This window comes from Eptatretus burgeri, chromosome 4, assembly GCF_056783735.1.
Source record: "Eptatretus burgeri isolate ZD-2024b chromosome 4, Ebu_testis_v1, whole genome shotgun sequence".
Classification (NCBI taxonomy): domain Eukaryota; kingdom Metazoa; phylum Chordata; class Myxini; order Myxiniformes; family Myxinidae; genus Eptatretus; species Eptatretus burgeri.
The window spans coordinates 51,199,142-51,226,470 of NC_140964.1; the positions used below are offsets into that span (position 1 = coordinate 51,199,142).

At 42.4% G+C, this 27,329-nt stretch overlaps 2 protein-coding genes across 7 annotated transcripts in view; one reads left to right on the top strand and one right to left on the bottom strand.

The window, feature by feature from the left end:
- The window catches only part of LOC147028044 (V-type proton ATPase 116 kDa subunit a 1-like), a 107,956-nt gene extending 83,364 nt beyond the window's left edge, over window positions 1-24,592 (top strand). For 4 of the 6 annotated variants that reach the window (XM_085877993.1, XM_085877992.1, XM_085877995.1 and 1 more), the window contains 8 exons: window positions 16,419-16,558; window positions 16,759-16,916; window positions 17,179-17,269; window positions 18,884-19,002; window positions 19,320-19,533; window positions 19,830-19,937; window positions 23,555-23,659; window positions 24,443-24,592. In XM_085877993.1, coding sequence (XP_085734119.1) covers window positions 16,419-16,558; window positions 16,759-16,916; window positions 17,179-17,269; window positions 18,884-19,002; window positions 19,320-19,533; window positions 19,830-19,937; window positions 23,555-23,659; window positions 24,443-24,577 — 1,070 coding nt within the window. In that variant the 3' untranslated portion in view covers window positions 24,578-24,592. The remainder of the gene's footprint in view (window positions 1-16,418; window positions 16,559-16,758; window positions 16,917-17,178; window positions 17,270-18,883; window positions 19,003-19,319; window positions 19,534-19,829; window positions 19,938-23,554; window positions 23,660-24,442) is intronic. The other 2 variants (XM_085877996.1, XM_085877997.1) reach the window with 1 other exon arrangement.
- On the bottom strand, window positions 5,743-7,834 carry LOC147028047 (claudin-7-like). Its single transcript, XM_085877991.1, has one exon. The coding sequence runs from the start codon at window positions 7,589-7,591 to the stop codon at window positions 6,689-6,691; it is 903 nt and encodes a 300-aa protein (XP_085734117.1). The 5' UTR covers window positions 7,592-7,834; the 3' UTR covers window positions 5,743-6,688.
- Window positions 24,593-27,329: the final 2,737 nt, after the last annotated feature.

A 27,329-nucleotide genomic window follows, 5' to 3' on the forward strand; every position in this document is an offset into this window, starting at 1 on the left:
AGGAAATGGGCAGAATGAGTTCATGATTTTTTTTCGAGTGAAAATATTTGTTTGTTTTGAAGTGATGAGGGGAAAATATAATAAAGTTGAGGAGCATGAAAGAGAACACTTGGGATAAAGCAGAATAAGGCACATATCTTGAGAGGTTTTCGCTCATCTTCATCGTGAGGAGCTTGAAATTCAAGCGTGAGATGGACACTGTCATGGCCCCTTGTACAACGATCTTTAAAGACAGGCAAAGCACACAAAGATCACTTCCTTATTCACAAAGTCTGATGACCAGAAGACAGGGACGTCAAAGTCATCTCGATAACCCACAACGCTCATCATCATCATCATCATCGTCATCATTTTTACTGACAGTACTAGTTTTATGCAAAAAAAAAAGTCGATACATTTTAGAGTTGGTTCCCCTAACCCTAGTTTTTTTCCTATAATGTCTTAACTCTGCGCATCATGAGGTTTTTCAAGAACGTAACCCCACAAGAATGGGGAGGGTCTGCTGTAAATTCTTAATTTATATGAAAGGTCATCACACAAAGTAATTCAAACAACATGTACAAAACAGCTCATTAATATTCATGACACTGGAAGTACCGCAGACAGCTAAGCATTGTGACTGTCAGGGAGGAATCAACACCAATATTGTTCTGACTGACTGACAGTTTTGCTAACTACCATAGTTGATCTAGCTTCATCTTATCCTCCAAATCGACTTGTCTATGAATGAAGGAAAGAATAATGGTGAAATTAGCCAATTTGACTTGTATTCCACATCAACTTTAATGCCAAAAATACAGTACCTCATTTATTTATTGATAAAATGCTCCAAATTTTAAAAATTCAAATTGAAACAAAAGCAACGTTCATAGAATAGAGGTCTGTCATGATCATTATGATACTGTGCGCATTCACGATTGGGGTGAGATTCCATACATTTTGCCAATTTCAGAGCCAAAATACTGCTAAACTGCAGGTCTGTTTTCCGATTCATGTTCCGATTCATGTTCTGACGTATGTTCTACAGTATTCAAAAGATAACATTCAATTGAAATAAAGTAATTTTTTGATCATAGACAGACAGACAGAATGAACCAATTGCTGAAACCATTGTGGAAGAAATGAACTCGATTTCCACTCAGGTTCAGCATACAAAGGATAATGGTTAATTACAAATGTGCACACATACGGGAGAGAAAAAAAATATATCAATGAACTCTCAAGGAAAAAAACCCTGAACCCAAGTCTTGTATATTGAATGGGCTGAGTGGGGGGAATGATTGAACAAGCAGGATAAAAGAGAAAAAGCTTTTCATCTGCGAAAGAGTAACTATTCCCATAGTTCGAAATCAAAATAACTGCTTTCTGCTCCTGGGAAAGGAGTGAAACAGTCTAAACAATGTAGGCATGGTTCAAGTATAGCCATTCAGAAAAGAGCACAACAGCCCCTTCGAGGTTCCACGGGATTTGGAGGTGCAGATAGTTACACAGATCAAGGGAGTGAATCATTACTTCGGCACGTTCTCAGTGTTGATAAAAAAACAACAACATTACATTGATTGGCAATGCTCACAGAATTTCAATAGCCTTTAGGCCTACAATGTGTCGACACAAAAAGGTCAGGTCAGGTCAGGTATGGGAGCATGTGCCAGAGCAGCGTGTCGCTGCATCCGCTTTCCACCGGTACTCCAGGGGTCTCCATCTAGCCATCCCCCAGGCAGATGCCTGGCCCATCCCCATCTCCTTGAAATCTTAATCAACCTGCTGCCACCACGTGGCATGTGTTCGGCTCATTGGCCTCCTCCACTCATGAGGCTCCCTCGCTGAGGGAGTCAGGTGAGCAGAATCAGCCTCAGGAAAACGAGCCACATGTTCATATAGCCATAGCTGACGCTCACGGACTATGCAGGTAACAAATCTCATTTGAGTCTCTCTCAGCAACCGCTCGCTCGTTGGACACAAAGTCTGACCAGCAGTAGCCAAGGATTCTCCGAAGAGACCTGGTGCCAAAGGAATTAAGTCTCCATCTCAGATCCCTGGTCACAGTCCAAGTCTTGCATCCGTAGAGCAAGACTGGAAGCACCAAGGACCTGAAGACTCGGGCTTTTATCATCCTGCACAGGTACTGACATCGCCACACCCCATGATCCAGTGAATCCATGACTCCCCAGGCCTGACCAAGACATCTATTGACCTCTGCTCACAGCCAGCAGAGACATAAATATTACTGCCAAGGTAAGGGAATCTCTCCGTGACCTCAACATCCTCACCACAGACAGATACTGACAGGATAGCAGCATCCAAGATGTCATTGAAAGCCTGGATCTTAGTTTTGTCCCAGGAAACCCGTAATGCCAGCGGCTCCGATTCCTCATTCAGCACCTCGAGGTCCCCCAAATGGATCTCCAGAGTCTCTGCAAAGGTGACTGCATCATCTGCGAAATCAAGGTCAGAGATCTTGACATTCCCTTACGGCGCACCACAGCTTGATCACAAGTGTGGGGGCCAGTACATACCCCTGATCCATCCATCCATCCATTGGGACCATACTCTGTGCAGAGCGTTGGTGCTGCCTTGGCGGTCTCCTTGGCTATTGGGCACAATCCTGGGCGGGTCGCCACTCCGGCACAGTATAACAGCATGCTGGCACTCATTTTGCCGACCTCTGAAGGATGACAGGTCGAGTTAACCCCACCTGGTATTAATTCAACAGCTGAGCGGGATTTGAACTCAAGACCCGAGGTTCCCAAACCCACTACCCTAACCATGAAGCCAACACCAGACAACCCATGATGAACTCAGATCCCTGAGTACACCAATAACAACTGGAAATAAGTCAGAGACGGTATCACCACACCTCACAGCACTCTCAGTACCAGAATAGAGTTCAGACATCAGATCGATCAGTTTTGGTGGCACCCCACGAAGACCAAGAATCCTCCAGAGGGCATCCCGATTCATTGAATCAAACGCTTTATAGATATCAACATAAGCTGCAAGCAGCCCCTGCCAAAACTCTCGTCTGCGTTCGGTGAGGACCCGGAGGGCAAGGATACAGTCAATCGTTGACCTCTTTGGTGTAAAGCCTGACTGCTCTGAGCGCTGATGCTAAAGCAGATGGTGGCAAATCCGTTCAATAATTTTCTGAGCAAAGACTTTGCCTGGCAGTGAGAGCAACGTCACCCCTCGGTAGTTGTTGAGTCCTGGCGATAACCCTTCCCTTTCCAGAGAGGGCCAACAAGGCCCCTCTTCCAGTCAGTTGGGATGATGCCTGTGTTCCAGGCAGAGCACAGAACTGCATGCAACGACACTAGCACAACATTTTCACCAGCCTTGAGAAGTTCATCATGGATGCCACAATCCCTGGAGCTTTACACCATTTCAACTGGTTCACTGTTACCTGCATTTCCACAAATGAAAGTGGATTATAGTTGATTGGAGGGTCAGAAATAGGGTACTAACTCCCCTGCCATCAAACTCAACAGCTGGTGGATAAGCCTGATACAGTCACTCAAAGTATCCAGCCCAGCGGGCCTCCACTTCGGACTCCTCTGTCAAGAGCCCTCCACAATCTGCTCTCGCTGCAGTACACCGAGGAACAGCCTTGGAGGAACGCAATGTGCGAATTCCCCTGTAAACAGGATGAGAATCACTTGACTGCAGGTGATGCTCTTCCCCCTCACAGATTCCTCACACATAGGCCTCCTTGTCCACCCTTATCATACGTACAGTTTTACGCCTCAACTCCCTGAATAGCTCAGCTGTGCCATTAAGCCGAGCCCTGCAACTCTGGTCAATGGTATCCAGTGTCCTTTGAGAGACAAAATTCTTCTTCGCCCTACGGTGAGTTCTAAGACATCCACGGGCAACATCAAGGATGGTAGTCTTGAAGGCACTCAACAACTCTTTAGTATTACCCAAAGTACTCAACCCCCCCCCAAATCCCCTCTCAGCCTTTTCGCAAACGCCTCAGCTGCACTCTCATCCTTGAGCTTGCCAACATCCAGCTTCAGCTCGGATGGAACCATTCTCCCGGATTTAAGCTGAAACTTCAGAGTCGCTACCACAAGGCTGTGGTCGGTATTGAAGAACTGAGCACTCCGGTAGACCCTGCAGTTCTGGATCATCCTCCAGCGACCATCAACGAGCACATGGTCAATCTTCTTTGCCACATCACCAGCATTGGATTACCAAGTCCAGCAAAGCCTGTGGGTGCTGAAACCGTGAACGCACCACCCTAAGTCCATGACTTCTTGCAAAGTTAAGGAACTTATCGTGATTCTGGTTCATAGTTCCAGATACATGGGGACAACACATTTCTCAAAACCATCCTTCTCAGTTTGTCAATGCATTGAAACCCCCCAAGACTGGAAGAGTATCTCGCCTTGGGCACTGATCAACCACAGACTCAAGTGTGGCATCGAATGAGTTCTTCACGGTGAGATAATTTGCCTCAGTCGGAGCATATACAGAGACCAGACAAACGACACCAAAGGAGTGACGACTCCTTAGTCTCATCATACACTCGTTGAGTGGTGTTACCTCAATTACCATTGGAATCAGCTTATTGGACACAGCTACAACCAACTCCTTGGCCATGTTCACCATCAAAGCGACCTAACCAATAGTAGGTGTACCCACCTGGCATGATCTCGCCACTATCTGGTCTCTGAACCTCAGAGAGTGCTGCATTACTGACATTCAAATGCTTGAGCTCAAATGATAACAGACAGTTGATCATTCTCTCGTAGGGAAAGGACATTCCAGGCACCCACCTTTAGGGACCGCCTCAGGGTAACCCAAGTTGACTGCCGTCTGGTGGATGACACCTCATCACCACCCCGACACACACACAACCACAATCTAACCCAGTAAGGTTACCCTGTAGTTTTCTTCCTATCATCAAAGAGTGGGGTTCTCGAAGGATTTGTCCCATCATCCTGTGAGCTGCCCGGCGGAGGGCAGCCGCACAGCGGGTATGCCCACGGAGTGGGTTTTCTTATGTTTTGTGGAGTGAATGGTTTTCCGGTGGCTGGAGTGTAAATCCTGCCACCAACCTCCTAAAAAAAAAAAAGTAACCCAACTGCAGGAGGACATCCGCAGACACAGTTGGGCACAAGATATGGATGGCCGTTGGCTCACAAGGAGCTCCTCTGCCTTTTTGAGAGTACAAAGGGTGAAGGACGAGTACACAAAAAGGCACAAATACACAAAAAGCCATGCATTATCTATCTATCTATCTATACATTACTAAAACTCTCATCTTGTATGCTCCCAAAATACAGCCAAAACAGGACACGTTGGCGGAAAAAAATTTGGGCCACATTACTCACCATTCTCCTGCGGTGTGCAGTATCAAGTTTCGTTCAAATTGGGCAACGAAAAAATTGATTGAAAAAACAATTCCCGATTCAGTCAGGTACTCTTCGGGAGTATTTGATCAATGCAAACAACCTCAGCAGTATAGTTCGCTGGCGCTATATTTTTTTTTTTCATGAAATGATTTATTTTCATCAGCCGCTGTCACAATGGGAACCCAACGGGTTCACGAGTCGTCTCGTATCCATCAAATTTGTGAACTGAATATGAAATATCTAAAGTTGTGCTTAATCATGTACTAATTGATATACTTAATTCTTCCTGGAACTTATGCAACATTTACATGTTGCTACATAGTTTCAATCAAAAATGTCAATATCATTGTCAAATTAAGACAAATAAATATTACAAATCGATATCAACTGAAGGCAGATGTATGTTTTATAGAAAGCAAATGTACCAGAATACATGGTTAATCATGTTTACAATGGAATCCTCTCAACTGCAGCATTTTGCCGAAGTTGAAATAATATTTTATAAGTGAGGAACAATGTGTTTATTCATTCACACCAATTACAAATGCTTTAAGAGGAAATCTTCAACACCATTTTTCGCTTCATGCGCCTGTGGTAATGAGCAAGAGGGCTTGTGCTTTATAGGATACTGTTGTCTATCCGAGCAAGAAAAACTATAATCCCGACGTGTATTTCCTCGGCAAGTAGTGTGTTACCGTAGATATTTTCCTGGTGTTGAGTATTATGAAGAGAGTTTGTGAATTTGCTTGTGGACCATGGTGAGACTGACATAAAACTCGTGTACAAGTGGGAACTCTTTTGTTTTCAGACAATTTATGTACATGCGTATAACATCGTCAACAAACAGGCAAAGAGCTTTATACTGATAAAGTATCTTGCCATTGAATTCCTCTTGTGTAAGTTAATTGTTGCACAGAGCAGATGTTTCATATGGAACAACTGTTTTGGAGGATTCATCCTGAGTGAGTCAGGACCAACAACACATGTTAATCATATGATTTAAAGATGATTCCCACAGCTATCCCTCCCAAATCTTGGACAACACATTGATGTTTTGTAAACTTTTTACAATAAATGATTCCAAAGTGACAAAATTCTTCATGTTTTACCTCCTTCAATTCTTAAATTCAATTTAAGAATTTATATTTTTGACAACATGCAATCAACACTTCATCATTTTCCATAACAAAAACTAATGCTCTGAATTTATAAAATGCAAATTAAAACAAAAGCAACCTTCACAGATTGGAGGTCTATCGTAGTCGTTATGATACTGAAGGTGCAGGCTACTTTGTCACAGATGGAATGCAACAGAGCTTTGGAACTTTGGATCTTCACACATATGCGTTACGGTTGTAGCTCTTGGTGGAATTTCTCTCCCTGGACATTGTGTGGTTGGGAGTTCCACTTGATTGCGATTCCACAGCTTCTGACCTTTCATCAGAGTCGCTCATTTCTTGCACAGGCAGCAATGTTTGGTGGATCTCAGGAATGGTGCTTTTTTGGGTGAACTCCTTGTGTGGTACATTTGAAACCTTGTGTGAGTCCAAATAATTTCTTGGCTGGGAAAACATGGACATCTTTTTGTGATCTTCTTTGTAGTTATAAGAATAATCAGAGAGTGGTTCGCTTACCATTCGCTTCATTGGCATCTTCGTGTGGATTTGGAGGCTTTCCTTCTTTCCACTGGCACAGGAAGCACACAGCATTCCACCACCAACAAGTGCCAACAAACCGGAAACCCAGCCAAAGTAAAGAGCCATCCCCAAGTCATTCTTGGGGGCTATGGCAGGGATAAAATCGATGTACGTTTTCCAGGCGTATACTGAAACCACAGACACAACTGAGACTCCAGCTAGAATGTTCAAAACCCCTGCAGCACCGACGACTCGTCCTTTCACTTTTGGGTCGTCTCCTCCGATGCGAGCACATTTCATCGTCATTATAGCCAGGATGATGCCTATGAGGGATAGCAACATGCCGACTATCATCACCGCTTGGCTCGCCCGCACGTACGCTGGCAGGTTGAGGTTGTTGAAGTAACGTCTGCATACCCGTGACCCCATCGAGTTCAGCGTGCAGTCAAGCCACAAGCCCCGGTAGACCCACGCGGCTGTAATGGGTGTGTTGCCTTCAATCCTGATTTGCCACTGGTTTGATGCAGTAGTCACAGTGAGGCCCACAAGAGCCACAAAGCACAGGAAGCAGGCGAAGATCTCGCAGGCCGTGTTGGCCATGCCTGCTTCGTTCTTTTTAGCTTTGTTTGGCGTACGGCAGTTCACAGTCTACGTCTCCTCCTCTTTCACTTGCGAAGGCGATCGGCACTCCTTGTTCACGTGCTTGAAGGTTCTTTTTCAAAGGTGGATCCAACGTCTCAACCTCAACATGAGCTGTTGATTGCAGATCGCCGAGTTTCGAGGATAAGGCACCATGAAGCAGACTTTACTTACTCTCCACACCCAGAAGACCTTTGAGCTTGAGCTTTGTGGTTAAGAGGAAATAATCTGACCGTTGTACCCTTTTATTGATGTATAAATCATTGATGGTACCATGGTGCAAAGCACAAATTCATCATGGTATATGTTTCCTTTTTGTTTGGCTCAATATCACGTTACTCTGCATCTCTGCATGAACAGAATCCCATACTCAAATATATATTCCCTTGAACTCTCTGAGTGTCAGCGATATATTTTTTTTTAGTTGACATTTTTTTATATGAACTGCCAAATAAGAACTGACTTTGTATTGATCAAAGAATTGGTGCACTATATTTCAATGTGAGTTGTTCCCTTTGATGTGTTTGAAATAGGTTTTTGCTGTTGCTGAATTTAGCTGGATACAGCCATCAGTGTGAACGATTGCAAAAGAAGGTTAGCACTGACCTTGTTTGGGATTGCTTTACGTTGTTACCAGCAACTTAACAACTCCCCAGCAATCCATTTCCATCTCTCTTGTGTACCCATCCACCCTCTTTCACCTTTCCTTTAATGCCTACCATCCTGTTTTCTTTACCCCGCCCCCCACATCCCTCCTCACCTCAATTCCATGACACTTTTATTAATTATGTCTTAATTTACTGTCCGTAAGAACAGGAACAGCTGTGTTTTGTCGATGGGAAAGCAGATGAAGCATTCCACCCTTTTACCTCCACCACCCAAGGTGGATGGAGGATATGTTTTCGTCCCTGTCTGTATTTGTTGGTGAACATGATATCTCAAAAAGTTGTGCACGGATTTGGATGAAATTTGGTGGAGAGCTTGGGTATGTGACATGGACAAAATTATTAGATTTTTTGGTGAAGATCCAGATCGAGATCTGAATTTGAGAATTTATAAAGTGATTTTTCACCATTGAGTGATAGGGCGAGCAGCAGGATATCTCAAAAATAATGGACGGATTTGGACGAAACTTGATGGATGAGTTGGTTGGGTGTCAAGAACAAGCTGATTAAATTTTATTTCAGCTCTGAAACCATATCCAGCCTATCAGTTGGATACAAAACGTAAACCAAGCTTGGCGAGGTATGCGCTCAACCAAGAGGCTGTTCAAGTTATTTCTGTATTTTTAATATATACAAATGGTGTTTTTTAAGTTCTATTTATTTTTCCAATGCAGCTTCGGCTCTTGCTGAGGTCCTGGATTGTCTTTTTTGTCTCTTCAAAATAGATAATTATTGCATGTTATTTGTTTCAATTATGTTGTCCTTGAATCTTGTGGATAACAACAACAACAAAAACAACAACAACAACAACAACAACAGCAGCAGAGGCTTTTCCATTTCAACATCAGCTATATAAAATGGCTCCACCTGTGTTTGTTTTATCACCTTTAGCAGAACAGAAGTATGATATCACAGGCAGGTTAAGGCATTGATGTAAATAATAGTAGTTCGACCACATGACTCATTCCATCACTGGTTAGTCAATTATTGCTGGTATTTATCTAACAAAGCTGCATTACTTTAAGATACAGATATCGACCTCATGAGTGATATGGAGGAGAAAAGGCAGCCTCCAAAATTTAAAGTCAGACTTGCGAGACTTGTACCAATTAGCAGATCAGCTTTTTTCATCAAACGAGATCAATACGAAGTGCAATGATTGATCAAATAATCTGCCCTCCTCCCCCCCGTCCCCTTCTTTTCCTCCCACATCTTGTTTGGAGCTGATGTGAATGATGCTTTAAAATGTCAATTTAATTAATTAATTTTAGTTTTTTTCCACGTGAGCACTTGAATAATTTTCTGATTTTTCTCATCCATCCTGTCATGTTTAATTGCTGAATCTAAATGGAATTGTTTGTATTCTTTGTGACGGGAATTATAGCTTTCTCTCCTGTCTTTAATATTATATCTGGCTTGCAGCTATCTTTGAATTTTATGGAATTTCCTTGCATGGTTCCACATTTTCTGTATAGACCTGCGACAATGCTGTTTGAGAGTTACAAGCCGTGAAATATCTGTTGTGTTTTATTTATTTAACTCGTCTTTATGAATAGCGTTACAGCACCATTTAAGCGAAGATTTAATTTGGAAATTGGGCACTACAGTATGGAGATGAGGTTACTTTTCAGTCAAAGGTCAGGTGCATGGGGAAGTGATTTGGTACAAGGAATCGGCAGCCATTTTGTCAAGCAAAAGATTCACTTGCAAGCGAATAGTTCTTCTTTGTTTCATACAAGGGGACACATAATATTATGAATACAAAAATGGTGAAATGTTTCGCAAAACCTCCACTTCTATCCCTACCCCTCTGCCCATCCTCACAATCCACTATCCCACCACAACTCCCTTGCCTCTATCACCTTCCAATCTTTCCCAATCCCTTCCTCAATAACCTCCCCACCTTGCCCTTTTCACCTCTATCCTCACCCTTTGTCTTCCTTTGTCTCACTTCATGTCAGACCGTGGTTCAGTTAGCTTGCTGTGCCCAAAAACACTTGATAAAGCTGAACCAAAACGTGAGATGGGACAAAGGAAGGTCCACAGAATCAAAAATTATGTTTGGTTTAATCTGTATATAGAAAGTTGTATTTTCTGTCTGTCTGTCTGTCTGTATGTTCGTCTGTCCATCGATAGAATCGGCCTCACTGGTAGTGACACTATCATATTGCATACCATTGGAATCCTATCTACCTATGAACTTTCATTCGTATCGGTTAATCCGTGTAGGAGCAAGGGTGCCTTGAATGGTAATTTCGCCCAAAAAATGCACTTGTTGACCTTTGACCCCTGACCTATTCGAGATAGGTCATTATGCAAATGAGCAAAGTTGTAGTACTCATTACGGTCTATAAGCATGTAAAGATTTATTCGATTCGGTTCAATCGTCTTGGAGCTAGTGTACTTTGAATTTTCAGCGGGAATGCTCAATGGCCCTCGGAAACCCAAGTTGAGAGGGTTACCATTTGGAAACTATAAGATATAGAAAAAAATAATGTCAAATAGCGGATAGAGAACCACCACTAAGATTACGCATACCAAATCTCATCGAGTTCCATCTACTGATAACTACTCGGTATCAATTTGAATCAAAAGTACCGAAAATGCAGTTTGATATCAGAAATCCCCAAAGTTCGAGGGGGTGCTGTGCGTGAACAAAGATATAAATCGAAAATCCGGCTCGATCATTTGTGCACAATGTATTCCAGATGATTAGTGTGAATTTTCATGACCATCTGACCATAACTCTAGGAGGAGTAGCATTTGGCGCGAAGGCACCTCCAGCTCTCGCATATTATCGATTTTTGCCCTTTGACCCCTGACCTAAGCAATATCGGTCAATATGTCCTGAGGCAAAGTTGTAGTCACCACAATCCTGAGGCAAATCACCACAATCCGCCTCATCGTCTCCGCCCACACGACGTCGACCCCACCTGCCAACCTGGTCCCGCCTCCCACTCTGTCCACGCATCCTGGACTCTGTTCCTTCTCCACTCAAGCCCCTCCTCCACGAACACGGTCTCCACACGCTCTGCTGAAGCCAGAGACGACGTGCCAGCTGTCGGCTGCCGCACTATGGAGCATCCACCCCCCGAAACGTATTGGTGGCACGTCGTGCTGTCATGCACAAAGGTGCCAATAACGTAGCCTCAACTCCTTTCCCTTCTTGTTTCAATACTCCATTTTCATCGGGTTTTCTGTGTCTGTGTGTGCGTGTGTGTGTGTGTGTCCTTGCGCCTGTCTACTTAAGTAAGACTGCAGAAGATCATTATCATTATTATTATTATTTTTGCGTTAAGTCTGCTCTGTGTCCACTTTTGCAAGTTGCTTGTTTATTTGCTGCACCACACCTCTCTCCGCTATCTCTGCACAACACACCCCAAGAAATATTGATCGTGCCACATACCATTCCTTGCCTATTGTTAATAAATTATTATTAGGAATGTTCCCTGCTCGTTTTTGTCTTTTCTTCCATTGATCCAGCATGGTCCGAATCCTAGTTTAGCCGGGACTTTATACCCAACAATCCGTTCCTTTTAGCCGGTACATCCTTGGCAGTGTCGCTCGGCTGTATCCGATCCGGTCAGGTAGAGTGATCCAGTTTGGACAAGGCGTACCGAGGGCGTGTTCCCCGGTAATTAAACCACGTGATTAATTAGGTAACCTGATTAACCCATAGATGGGAGGACCCTAGGTCACGGGGTTGAGTTATTGGTGTCCATGGTTGGTTAAGCGACCCGCCGCGTCACGGAATTATCCGTGTGCGACGGCCTACAATTCCAGGGAGTCTGGTGGGAACCGAGATAGCTTCCCCCACCTAGTGGTCTTCTAATCCGACCCCCGGCTCGCAACAATATTTTACCCAGCATTTCTATTTGGTATCTGCCAAGATCGACACCACTTTGGTAATCAATCGGGAACTTTCTATGTTATTTATCAGACATGCATGCAGGTACAACTGTAAGCAGGGCTAATCGTAATATATGTGTAGCTTCTCTGTGCCAAGCAGTTGGATAATCCATAGAAACGGAGAAAACTATGAAATTATGTTTAATCTCCATGACCATGGTGCATAGTTTGACAGCAACAAACAACTTTCACATTGTAATGCCTGTTATTTTGTGGACGCTTGCTCTCCCGGGCTGACACGGGTCGGGCGTGCAGGCATGGTGGGCACAAACGTTCAGAGCGAGAGAAACACTACACACAATGCATCACGATACATGTATGATGTCAAAATGGTCTACAAGTTATAAACTGCAATAATAATTGTTGTCGAACTTCTACTTTTGAGATTTGTGACTTTTTACTTTCCAACACATTGCCGGTAGACAATTTTACTGTGCGTAAACTTACATATGTAATTCTGACAACTTATCAAAAGACCTCACCCTTCCCTTCCACTCCCAATTCTGTCCCATCCTTGCTCTCTTCCCCCACCCTCCCCTTCCAACCCTAAGTCCTCATCATCCCCTCCCAACCTGAAGGCATTGATCCCTTCCTAACCCAAAGCCATATATACCCTCCCCACAGTCAAGCCTTCAAACCCTCCATGTCCCTCTTTACAAAGTTGTCCCTTCTTTACTCTCACCCTCCCGCTCATAAAAGCAAATGGTCATTCCCACGTTGAAACCGTAGAATATGTAACGTTTCTGCTCCCCTATCATGCTATTAACTGACTTCACAGAAACTCGTCAAGGGTCATTAAAAATTACATTCCTCATTTTTTGCTCAAATCTGACACCCCCCCCCCCCTATAATGCTTCAAAAGACTCTCCATAAAAATTACATAAGCTTAACGAAGACAACCCCCTTTACCCATTCCATACTTTAATCCCAAGATGCTATTTATGCCGTTGTTTTTTTTCAGTTACTACAAACTATATTTGAAAAAGTAAAGGCGGTACAGGGTACCGTCAATGAGACCAGGCAGCAATCGGAATCCCTGTTTGCAAATGAGATTAAGTGTTTGGGTTGGAATGGCAATGATGGAATTTAAATAATGCGACCAATGGGATGCAAAACCGAGTGCCGTCCTCGTTACTACAATAATTACAGTTACAGAGAAGTGTTACATCTAAATACCACTAAACCCCACATTTACCACATTCTACCTGTATGATTTACCACTTAGCAGTAGCATATTGCCGGGTCTTTCTTCGACGTCATCCCAATTGTTGTGAACGCCAAGTATTTCATTCATGATGTCACCCCAATTTCCACCTCGGGTTCATACATGTGCGATCTGATAGCCCCTTCTACATAATGAGTTTGACTATCGCCGTAATGAGAGGATTCTTGATCAGAAAAATCTTTGTCAAATTCACTTTCTGACTCGTCTGAGGTGAGTTGTGCGGCCATTATTAATTGCCTGCTGAGATGGTCTTTCCCTCGATGACGTCACACAGATAAAGTAATGACCATGGCGGTTTTCTCTGATTACTTCCACCACCAAAGGTGAAGGAGGTTATGTTTTCACCCCTTTCTGTCTGTTTGTCTGTTTGTGTGTATGCAGGATATCTCAAAAAGCTGTAGGTGGATCCGGATGAAATTTTGTGGACAGGTTCGGTGTGTGACAAGGACGAACTGATTAGATTTTGGTGAAGATCCGGATCCGAATCTGACTACTAGAATTTTAAAGTGATTTTTCACCATTGAGACAGAGGGCAAAACTATATATAGAGCGCGATATCTCAAAAAGTTGTGAAAGGATTCGGACGAAACTTGGTGGACAGGTCGGGTGTGTGGCAAGGACGAATTGATTAGATTTTGGGGAAGATCCGGATGTGGATATGAGAACTATTTAATTTTTTAAGTGATTCTTCACCATTGAGTGATAGGGCCAAAAATGATGTAGTACTGTCAGCATGATATTTCAATAATATATTTGGCCCGATATGTTCTCATGGATCAGGAATTACGTGGCGGAGGTATGCGCTCTACCGAGTGCCCTTTTCGTTATTCATGTGTGATACCTGCTGGGTTGGCTTTTTTAACTGTAACACCTCAAAAAATTATTACAATGAAAAAACATGTTCAGTTATTTGTTTACTTTTTTCAATAATCAATATAATCACAGAAAAAAAAATTGAATTCTGATTCTGTGAACCTTTAAGCATTGTTGATCCGGTTTTTAAACCTTTTGTACTAACCTCAAATTGATTTGCATAAACAGAACCTCATGCTCATTATTTTTGTTTGGAATAAGAATTGTATTAATTTTTGAAAGAGAAAATATATGTACTTGTGTTTGGAAAAAAAGAAATAGGGGGGGACTCCAAATCAACCTTTCATGTATTCTGTATCATATTTTGACAATATCGTAACAAAACAGGTTATTGTCCTATTATGCTCATGCTTTTTCATAATGACCACTTTTGTGGACTGCTAATTACACCGTGCATGCCACCATGTTTATTAATAGTAAGTGCAATTGATCTTGCCCTCAACCCTTGTGAAGGGTAAGTCATTGCGAGATGCATTTGAGAATTAATTGTTACCCATTTCGCATTTCCACTGCGTGCTACATGGGTGTCTCACCTCGCTTTGGCCAGCACTATAGCTCTGTGCTTTGTGTGCTTGGTGACAAGCCATGAAAGTTAAGGTAAAATATTGCGTTGGGACTATTTGTTCATCAGCAGAATCCTTTAGTTAAAGTAGTTGGAGCATAAAGCATTTAAATTGTAATTACCTTGTACCTGAATCCCATGGCAACCAAGCTATCATTTGTGACTGATGCGGTTGAGATGATGGCTGCAGTATCTTGAATGATATTACATGAACCCTTCCCCATACCACCCCCATCCTGTTGTGGGGAGGGGGCCAGGGCACATGTTGTGACCAGGTTGATGCTTCAACATCTGTTTTCCCAAAAGGCTATGTGGCCATGCTAATTACAGCAAATTCTGTTTGGCCTCTTGCTGTTCCCACTTGCAGTGGAAATCTGTCTGCATGACGTGCCAGCTATTGGTTGTGATGTCTCGGGCAGAGAAGGGTGCCTCATTGTAAATATATGTGTTTGTAGATATTTTTTTCTCTGAAAATGGGTTACATATTGAAGTTAAGCTCAGGTTTACAATAGCAGAACCCTTTCCCTGTTGGCTGAGAGAGAGGATCATATCTCTGTTATAGATTCAGTGGATCATGAATGGTTTGCAGATGCTTTGGCACAAAGGGTTGAAACATCAGTCATAAGTAATGCATTTCCAAGAATATTATTAACTTGCAGATATAACTGCCAAGGTATTGTCATGGAATGGAATTGCATTTGATAAAACTCTATGGCCATAGAATATGATCACAAGAACAACGATCCTGTGATGAATGGAATAAATGGAGACAACAATCCCTGGCAGATGGGCTTGAAACACTGCCCACTGGAATGCCCTGATATCATACACATACAAAGCCTGGTTTTGGCTTGATGGTTAAGGTGGCTGGCTAAGAATCTTAAGGTCTTTAGTTTGAGCCCCTATCGTGCCGTTGCAATAACACCAGGTGGGTTGACTCGGCCTGTCGTCCTGAGGTCAGCAAAATGAGTAACAGCTTGCTAGTAACAGGGGCACTGCATCAGCGGCACAGCCACGCTTCCAGAAAATTATGCAACCAGCAGCCACAGGCTGCATACGAAACAAAAACATACATACGCCTACAACCAGCCAAAATGAATAAACCTTGTAAGTAGATTTGGATGCCGTAAGCAAAATTGTAAGACATTGTTATTTATGCAAACGGAGCTTGGAGACGATGCACATGCTGAGAGGATATAACAATCGGACAGACACAGTCATATTACTTGTTTATATTTTATAGGTGATAAGTGCCTTTAGAGTGGCTGAGAATAAAATAAGCAGTGTTTGTTCATATTACCTGCTTCTATAAGCCTTTTCACCTCCACTCTTTTGTGAAATAGAACTTTCTTGAGAGGCAGCTCTGCATGCACTTGTGGTCCTTTAAATTTTTCCAGTGTGTGTCTCATGAAATTTAAATGTAAAGTTGCCATTGTTGACCACGCACGAACTTTCTAATGAAGTGAAAATTTGTCAGGACAACCACTGAAGCGACGTGTGCATAGGGTTTATTTCATGTGTACTCTATCTGCTTGTGTGTGTTTTGCATGACAGCTCTTTACACGACAGTCACATTTCCCTTCCTGTTCGCGGTCATGTTTGGAGATCTTGGTCATGGAGCCCTCATGTTGGCTTTCGCGCTGTGGATGGTTATTCGAGAAAGCCGCCTGCTCGCTCAGCGAGTAGACAACGAGGTTTGTGCTCAAATATGTTGTCAAATATAGAGGTCGTGCATCCATTCTGGAAGTGCAAGACTTGCATTCGGTAGATATGTCAGAATATGAAGGATCCATTGTTCTTTGTGTCACATGAAGTCAAATGTCAATTCTCCCCCTACCCTTACCCCACAACCCCCCCGAAACCCTTCTCGACCCACCACACCACACTTGCGTAGATTTGGAATACATTCTTTGCTGGGCGTTACATCATCCTTCTGTTGGGTGCTTTCTCCATGTACACGGGAATCATCTACAACGATTGCTTTGCCAAGGGTCTGGACATGTTTGGGTCTTCATGGAGTCCACGTGCCATGTTCACCAAGCACAACTGGACGTTAGTTTGGAGTCTTGGCATGGGGTGCAGACGGGAAGGTGTCTCGTAGGGTAGTGGCCGACTATGGGAATTAGCTTTTTGCGGTTTTTCTGTGATGATGAATATCCTTTTCTCAAAATGTTGTGTTTTTAAAAAATCTTGTATAGTTTGTGCTTCAGAATGTGAGTTGTATTTACAAAAAATTGTTATACACACCATGTGAGCATTATCGTGATCCATCTGAGCTTCCTCCATCTTCACAATTCACATCCATGTTCTGCAGAGATGCTGACCTGAAGGCCAACAGTTTGCTGCAGTTGGATCCAGCAGTGCCCGGTGTTTTTAACGGACCATATCCCTTTGGCATTGATCCAGTGAGTGCAGCCAACTCTTTGACCTCAACAACCCTTGCATCATCCCCCCCACCCCCATCCTTTATTTCCCTGTTTAGTGTCACATTTCTTTTTCATGAAGTGTATGGGTGTCTAATTAACTGCCAAATGAACTTACTGCTAATTGCTGTGAGTGTTTTTTACGGACTTTAGTGAAGTCATTCTCGGCTTTCTGTATTGATTTTGTTGTGCAGATTCTTGACTTGACAAATTTGATAAAACGGTTGGGTACCAATCATTAATCTTGAGTTATCACACAATGAATGGACCTACATATCTGGAGAGGCTAATTATTGAGCATTTTTGTTGTAAATCTAATTTACCCTTTGTACATGTCATGTGAACCTCAACTCATGCTCAAATTACTCTATCAGTGTTTGCTCCCCACAACACCGCTTTGAGCCATGTATCCGTTGGGTTGAGGGTTTGCAAATTGTTATCCACTTGGGGTAACTTTTTGAAATTTAATTTTGGATAAGACTCACTTTGAAAGGCAGTTTGAGCTGGTATGGTGACCGGTTTAACGTAGCAGTAAATGTGAGGCTCTGATAATGCTTCGAGCGTTCTGACGTGTTTGCCGAATTCCACCTTGTCACACGCGTTAAGCTGAAGCATTTTCATGCAACGGCCTTGCATAGTCAATATCCTGTGTCAACGCATCGACAATTAGTCTGCATTTGATTGTACAAAGCATCCAATTCGTTAACAAAAGGTGTGCTGTTTGTACGAGCAAATCTGCCGCTCTGAAGAATTGTCACGTAGGATGTGTGCTTGCACTAATTGTATTTTGGTTTGTGCCAGCAAGAAGGCATTACCAGAACAGGTGGTTAGTATCAATTTGCCTTTGCTTTCAGCAGTGGCACGTCCAATGCTTCATAGGTCTAACTCGGCAATTTTTTTTAACCACATTGCATAATCCCAACACAATTGCAGTTGACTGTAGTTTGGATGTACATGTGTATAATGGAGAAAAAAAAGGACATTATGCTGCAACCTGAGCTACTGGAGATAACGGCCTCGTGGGCACGTTATTTTTATTTCTCTCGTGGTTACGTACAGCCGTCGCGATCGTCTCATGAATATTCTTCCTTCCTCGTCAATTTTTCATTCATCTAGTTTGGAATAGCTGTGTTAATCTTGATTAAAAAAAAAATTGCGATTGTTGCAGTACTTTTATTATGTGGCCACTAATTTTGTGCTGGATACATGTAGGAAATTTTATAACTATTGTGTTTTGATAAGCAGGCAGCTGTTTTTATTTTTATATCATAAGATTGGCATTTGGGTGAGAATGTTGCATTGGCTCCCTAATTCTCCCTCACATTGTTTTTGTTGCTGCATTTCTTTTTTTTCTTCGTTTTTTTTTGGGAGGGGGGGGGGGAGAGCTGGATTTAAACTGCTAAATGGTGTTTGCTACTTTATTTATTTTTACTTTTATGCACAGCTCATAAAAACAAGTTTATATCATGAATTTTAAAATGCTTGTCAAAGAAGCTGTCAAACTCGATGCAAGTTCTCCGTTTGATGTTCCGACCGAAATCAGACCGTTTGATGTGCAATCATTACCGTGCTACTGTCTCAACTTCACCTCGACAGATCTGGCACATCGCAACAAACCGTCTCAACTTTCTCAACTCGTACAAGATGAAGATGTCTGTGATCTTGGGTATCGTTCACATGGTGTTTGGAGTCATGCTCAGCTTTTTTAACCACAGGTATGTTTGTGAGTCTATCAAATCCCGAGCACTGACACCAAAAATCAACAACAAAGGAATACAGTTACATAAAACTTTGGTTTGAAACGAGAATGGTTTGAGCCTTTGAAAGTCACGTGTTGGAAGATTTCTGATTCATTGTTAATCGAATAATAAAGCTTTAACATTCCTTGTTTAAATAAAAATCGTTTGTCCTTACGATGTATTTATTCACAAATATTTGGGTTTAAAAGGTATCATTTGTGACTTCAAAGTCCCTGCATGCCATTCGTGAATGACAATTTTGTTAATGCTGCGCTTTTGCCACTCACTCTCAGGTTTTTTCAAAAGAAGTGGAACATTTACCTCCAGTTCATTCCAGAGATGTTGTTCTTGTTATCACTCTTCGGTTACCTTGTCATCCTCATCTTCTACAAATGGTGCAATTACACTGTGCATGATTCTCGAAATGCACCCAGCTTGCTGATCTCCTTCATAAACATGTTCCTGTTCACTTATGAAGACTCAAACACACGCCTTTACCGAGGCCAGGTATACTGATACATCCTTGCGCTACCGTTGTTTCTGTACGTGGACTCTGAATTTTCGTAACACTTGTTCTGCTCTCTCCCAACTCTACCGCTTCCTTTATTGTCTGAATTAATGAGTTTAGTAAGCAATTGTAATGTGATAGGAACTCTTGGAGGAGAGACCCGACCCATCCTATACATTTTTGTGAAACTTTACTTTGATTTGTTCCCTCTGTAGTGAATGGTTTTGCTGCTATCTGTATGCAATGAGTGAATGGTAGGTCATATGATCAGGAATGTCATTGTGTGCTTGTCCAGAATGGCTTCCAATCATTTCTGATGGTGTTAGCTCTGCTGTGCATCCCTTGGCTTCTGTTTGCCAAACCTGTGGTTCTGTGGTATGAAGATCGAAAAAAAAGGCATCTTGTGAGTATTTACATTTTTCTCCCACTACCCTTGGAATTGAGTGATTGAGCTGATGTTCTTGAACAAATAGTTTCAACGAGAGAGGTTGTTCAAGATTTTTGGACTTTGTCATAGATTGTTGCATTCAGACCTTACAGTGGCACTTGATGATGTAGCTTGAGCATTTCATTGGATTAGAACACTTTTCACCCCACAGTCGAGGCACATCATGGTGTGTTGAGAACTCAACTTGACAGTTTATCTTTCTATAATTGCCGGGTACTTCATGCCAACTGACACGGGGGTACAAAGGAAGGACTTTTGTTTTGAGTGCTGTGAATTTTACGCTTGACAATATATTATAAATTGCTTTTGTTCAAGTATATATTTTTTGTTTGCAAAGTTGAGGCTTGTGGAGGAGCTAGAATATTGAACGTATCAGGACATTACAGAACAAAAAGAGCAGCAGAAAGGAATGGGTGGGGGAGGGGGTCACCAACAGCAGGGTTGAGGGACAAAATAGAGGGAGACTTGGACGAATGAGGGGTAGGGGAAGATGCATGGGGTGGTCAAGATGGATAGAGAAGCAAACTCTCAAGAAGTTAAAAAAAAAAATACTGGAAAGAGCTGGGCTTGAGGAGGGTTAGTCGGGGTAGAAATGATCATGGTTTTAGAGGGGGGATGATCTGAGATGGTGATGAACATCTGTCTTGAAGAGACATTGAAGAGAATGTAAAAGATCGTTCCACAGTTAGGAAAAAAGAGGAACAAATGAGTGGAGGTGAGCATTGATTTGAGATTTTGGGAGCTTCACCAGAAGGGGGTTGTTGGTAGAGCATGTGCACCCTGTAAAATCCTGGGTGGGGGGCATGGGATACAAAGCATGGAAAGAGTAGAGGATGCAAGACCAGAAATAAGGCAGTTGTAGATAGAGACCACTGGCCTGTCTGTGATGGCGAAGTGATAGGCCCAGAGACTCAGCTTCATCACAGGGGATTCCATTAATCTTGAAGGCCTTGGTTTCCATTGTGTCAAGCTGAGCAAGGTGTGAGGCAAGGGTGCCAGTCCAGAGGGGAGAGCATTACTCCATCAAGCTGCAGATGAAGGTCTTGTAGGTGGATAAAAGTTGAGGTGTTCCCAAGGAAGGGCGTTGCACGATTGAGGATGCCCAATCATCGATTGGCTTTGGAAACCAACTTGGAAATGTGGTTTTCCCAAGAAAGATCATGGCTCATAGTGAGACTCAAAGGTTTGAGTGACTGAACTTCTTTGAGAGGCTTGTTAAGAAAGTAAATGGGAAAGTTTTCCGGATGATCCTTTTGGAAAGAGAGAGTGACCATGTGATATTTGTCAGGATTAAAAGGCTTATTGCATGTTTTTGACCAGCTTGTGATAATATCATCATCTGAAGAGAGGGAAGAGGCTGCTGCCTACCTGTAAAGTGAAGGATGAGGGATGTCACAGCAGAGGGTAGAGTCTTCAGCAAAGAGATAAAGAGGATTTTCCAGTCAGAGAGCTCATTTATGATAATGAGGAATAGGACTTGGGGTACTCCAGCCTTGACAAGGAGAGGAGATGAGAGGATTTTACTGAGAGCCACACGTTGCCGACTACAGTAGAGAAAGTCAGTAAGCCATATGCGGAGTTTGCCTTGGAGAGCAAGGCAGGGTGCCAGTCCATCGATAGCTCGAGATATGTCGAGAGACATGGCCATGATCTCATGTCTGGCATTGAGGGCCTCCATCAGTTGTTGGGATATAAGACATATCGTGTCAAAGGTAGTAACCTGATCTGAATCTGAGTTGGTGATGTGAGATTAAGCTGTTGGACAAAGGAAGGATTTCATTTCAACTGCGATGATGGATTCCATAACCTTGCTGATGATTGCAACGAAGCTGATATGTCTGGAGATGAGGGCTTGGTTTCTGCACTTTTTTAATGGAATGCAGTGATGTTGGTGGATTTCCAAGCCGATGGTGGAGTTAAAAGAGCAGAAAGAGGATGTGCAGGTTCTGCTGATGCCTTCCGGTCTATTTGCAGAATCAGAATCAGAGGTGGGGTTTGCCAAAAACATCTCCACCTTCACATGTGTAAAAAAAAAAAAAAAAAACACAGTCCAGGAGCAATTGGATATGACAGGAAAGGATGGGGACAGAGCACAAGGGGTTGGGGACACAATATCTGGAAGCAAACACAGAATTGAGGCATTTGACCTTCTCATGAGTGAAGTCTGCTGTGGTGCCATTTGAAGAGAGGGAATGGATGGAGGGGAAGCATACGCTGGAGAAAGATTTAACAAGGTGCCACCAAGTTTTAGAGGAGGGTGACAAGTTGGAAAGTTCATTCTTTTGGTTGGACAGATGTTGTTTTCTGGCTCTCCTGAGAGTGAACACACACTTGTGGACTTTGTGGAATTATCTGAGATTTTCTTGGTCAGATTTGCCTTCCAGGAAGAGAAGGCAAGTTGTTGCCAAGCAACTGCCTCACCATGAAAATTGCTTGAAAAAAAAATACATTAAGGTTATCCCAAAAGCATTTCCTTTTTGTTTTCTCAAGAAGTCAGTCTTCCTTTTTTTTGTTCATATGAATATTTACTTTCACTCATCATCATCATCATCATCATCATGTTCCATACTCAATGCAGAGCATTGGTGCTGCTGAAGCTGTTACTAGGCTACAATCCTGGTCAGGCCTCCACTCCAGCGCAGGAAGTCAAGACGGGAATTTGGAATTTGTTAATCGTGCCAGCGATAGCTCGTCTACTCTTCGCGAATGACACCGTGGGGTCTTTAACGTTCACCAACTAATGCCGGCAGACTGGGCGCCCAGTTTAATGTCTGTCCGAGGGACAGCACACACATTGATGAATCACCCTGCTGTTTATATCACCAGGATAACCGTTTATAGCCGGGTAAGGATTCAAACCTAGGCTTAACAGCTTAAAGATTAGTGTGCATGTCTCTTGGCCATCCTACAGCCCTTACTTTCACTGTTTTCATGAATTTATCATTTACTTTTGTACTAATACTGTTGGGTTTATGCATATTTTTGATCTACCTTGTCATTACCATTAACTGTTTGATTTTGGTGGATGTATAGAAGGTCCTGATTGCATCAATGTTTGTTTGTCCGAGGTGCTGTTCTGTGTCTGCACCACACAGGCTATGCTTTTGGTGCAATCCTTGCGTTATTTTTTGAATGCCTGACAGATTGTTACATTTAGCTTTGCAGTAGTCCACACTCCTGATAAGCAGGCACGATTCATGAGATGAAGTTGCACGAATGGAAATGCTTGCTGTCATGTTGCTTTTCAATACTGCCTTTTTGCGAGCGAGGTTATAAGATGAGTGCATTCAATGCATGGTTTCTCTGCATGCATATTACTTCATTTATTTTCAACTATCTTAAGACTACACCCTGTAAATGGCAAATTTGGTGTTCACTTAAAAACAATTGGTTATTACAGAGGAATATAATTAGGTGTTGGTGATCCATAATGGGTATGCCAACCACTAGATGCTATTGCTAAACCTTCAGAGTTTTAGTCATCGTGTAGCTCCTCAGAGTAGCAAAACGTTGAACGGAGAACCTAAAGGTCAAAAATTGGACGCTGCCTTGCTTGCCCCCTACCACGACAGGCTAACCACCTGTCTTGTGGTAGTGACCAAGTAGAACCACCTACGGCAATGACCTCGCCGCCATCTGGTGATGAAGTAGCATTTCGCCCCGGGCAAGCAGCCACGGTGAGTGCCAGCATGCGAGGCTCGTTGATTCCTCAGTTCTCTTGGCATTCTATTGAACTGCCATTTGCAGGCATGACGAGGCCAAATGCAATCTTGCATCCTTTTCTGGGGAAAAAATGAAAAAAAAATCCGTTTAGCTCATTTGCAGTAATGTGCATTGGTAATGGAAACCCGCATTGTGCAGTTTTCCTTGGTTGACGTTCACCCAGGAATCTCATCACTGTTTGCTTTGCTTTCACTTAACGTGTCCTGGGTAAAGGCAACTTGACACATTTGGCTGACATATTGTACTGCTTGTGCAAAGCTTGAAAGCATGACCTTTAATGTTCATCTTGGTGCGAAGTGGAACCTCTTAACTTTTTCAATCAGTTTCTGCCCCCTCCCCACCCCCTCCCACAAAATCTCCCCATCCCCTGCCCTCACACTCCCCAACTCAAAGGAATGTTACCAAACCAACCCCTTTGGTGTTAAACAAAATTGACAGCTATGCATATTCCTTGTTGGTTATTTCTTTTCTCCCTAGATATTCTCAATGTGACCTCACCTTTTCCCATAACAATGGCTTGTTAGCTCGCTGCATTTTCAATGAGTATTTACAATATTTTCTTACAGTTGAATACATAACTGGATGTTCTTGATGATGTACACTGCAGTGCATTTTTTTTCTCATCTGGAGTAACCCGTATGTGTTTCAACCAAACTGTGCAGAGATGTCTCTCCCTTTTTGGGACGCAGTGCCCTGGCGTCCCTGACAAGGTGTCACCACAATGTGCCTCACTGTAGGGAACCACGAACTTTGCAGGGCTGCGTGTGGGGAATGGCCCTACTGACGAGGATGCCGGCATTATCGAGCACGATGAGTTGAGCAATCGCATGGATGAGGAAGAGACGGTGAGTTGGCCAAGTATACCCCTATAGATAGTCGTTTGCATGGGCCATCGCTCGATTAAGTATCCCTCCACCCGTACTTTTACTCTCGGACCATGTTGCACCATTGAAGCCCCCCCCCAATCCCTCCCTTCCCTCCCTGTGAAATTAGCATTAGAACCTTGTCTTCACAAGTCTGCACCAGACTGCCAGAGCTGCCTCTGTAATTGCTAAAACTTAAGCCAAACAGAAAACATTTCTTTCCGACAACAGCAAAATATTACGGTAATTATTTACGAGGAAACAATTTTTGAAAGCATTTTAATATGGGGAAAGCATTTCATGCAAATTACTCTGCAAAACTTTGTGGTTCATGTTGATAGCATGTTCATCTTCTTTTTTAAATTTTATTTCAAGACGCAGTTCATTTCTTCAACTACTCCAACATCTCAACTACACCAGCATTTTTGTTGCACATACAGTTAGGCTGTGAATTCATAATTGCAAGTTAGTTCCAATAAAGTGATGTATATTTTAAGTTTAAGATTAATTTTAAGAATGACAATATTAATAGAAAAGTAGATTTAAGGATGCTGTGAAAGGGTAAGGCACAGGTATGATGGGCCACATGATCTAACCCCGTGGGCATAAAACTTGATATGCAATGCCTATAGAAGGTCTATAGGACGCTGCCTTGCAGTACGATATCATTTTTGGCCTTATCTCTCAATGGTGAAGAATCACTTTATATATTAAATATTTCTCGTATTCAGATCCCGATTCGGATCTTCACCAGAATCGAAAAAATTCGTCCTTGCCACACACCTAACCTGTCCACAAAATTTAATCCGCATTCGTCCACAACTTTTTGAGATATCCTGCACAAAAACAAACAGACAAACAAACAGAAAGGGGTGAAAACATAACCTCCTTCACCTTCAGTGGCAGAGGTCACCTTCAGAGGTCAATCATTACAATTTAACACAGGAGGAGGCTAATTAACTTGGTGTGTGATTTTGAAGGTGATTGGTTACATCTGAACTAATTTACAATTGCTATTATCAGGGGGGTGGATACTTATCCAACCAAAATGTACTAGTTTTGTATTTTTAATTTTATGTAATTTGTGGAATTTGTTTTTCACTTGGAAGTTGTGGATTACGATGTGTAAATATCGGTGGAAAAAGTCTGATTTAATGCAATTTTATTTCAGGCTATAAGGCAACAAAAGGTGAAAAATTTGAAAGGAGGTGTAGACTTTCTATAGGCACTGTAACTACCCTTGTGAGGTGAATGAATGGTCAATATTATGCACACACTTTTTACCAGTTACATAGAAATACAATACTCAGGCTTACAAAATTGAGTTTTTGAATACTAAAATAGACGAAATCTGAAACACATGATTGAGGAAATCAGAATATCTGCAAAATCGTGTTGGTACTGCATATATCGATAATTGGTATTTATAAATATGGTTCACAGCCTCTCTCCAACCCCCATCCCCCTAATTCCCCCCCCCTACTCACCCGCTATACCTTGCACACATGTAAGAAGTATACACAGAGAAAAATATTGAGCATGGACTACGTTTTGCTGGATCAATGTCAAATAAAATTATTCAAAAATCAGAATGCTGATCAAAAATAAAAACATATATTGGTGAAGTAGGCATGTTCAACAAATGGCTTGAGACAAATTCAGGGGTTTTATTTATTTATTTTTTAATTAAAAACATATATATTTATCACAAAATGATGTCTGCAATGGATGTGTTACACCAAAAAACACTGACCTCAGAATGGGGCTGCTGACAACTCTTGTGTATAGGTCTCATGTCAGTCAATGATGACAACCAGTGATATAACAAGGGAATAATGTCTCGTAAGATAAACAATGTGTGCGAGCACCATTATAATGACTGCTTGAACCCTCATTCTCATCCCTTGAATAAACTGCCAGAGAGAATTCAAGGATGTGATACAGTTTCCAACTTTGCCACCCATGCAAATTTCCTTTTCTGCCATAATTCTCTGTAGTCGGACCTGTTACCAACTTTTGTATATGAGAATACAACTCTCATGTACTATAATTCTAACTGCAGAATTTTTTCTTGGGACAGTCTGTACAGGGGGGGGTCTATTTTCTTAAATCTATGCCCAATAATGTGCTGTATTGGTTTTCAGTCTATCCTCTTTACTGGCCAGGGCAAGATTGATGTCATCGTTTTGCAAGAAGTTGGTAACTGCACTAAAATGGTGGGGTCTGGCATTGTCATCCATGAATACAAGTCTTGTGAGAAGTGTGTGGTTGTCAAAATGTGGAACGACAACACAATTCAAAATGTCCCATGGTACTTTCCTCCTGTCAGTTTACCTTGTACATTGAGAAGATCAAACTTACAATTGCCCGCCATCAAATGTGACGGAATGTACAATGTCCTTGGATGCACTTGGCTGTGTATGATTGTTACCAAACCTGAATTTTACAATCGGTTACGTGCAAGACAAATCGGCTCTCATCAGACCAATGGATCTTCCTCCAGAATGTGAGATTCCAGTGCTAGTGTGCCTGGCACCATGCAAGCAGGCTGCTTTGTATTCTGGGGTGAGAAGAAGGTGTCTTGGTTTCCAGGCTTTTGTAACCTGCAGCACAAAGCTGGTTCTGGATAGTTCTCGTGGATAACCTCCCAGGGTGATTCCATTCATGCCACAACACTGTGCCCGTGACAAAAGGAATGCACCTGAGAACTATGATCAGAGTTGCATTTTCTGCTTGAGCTCCCCTGAGTTGTCCAGATGAA

What these genes read in the sequence shown, in the direction of transcription:
- LOC147028047 (XM_085877991.1), bottom strand. Translation starts at nt 7,591, where the DNA reads ATGGCCAACACGGCCTGCGAGATCTTCGCCTGCTTCCTGTGCTTTGTG.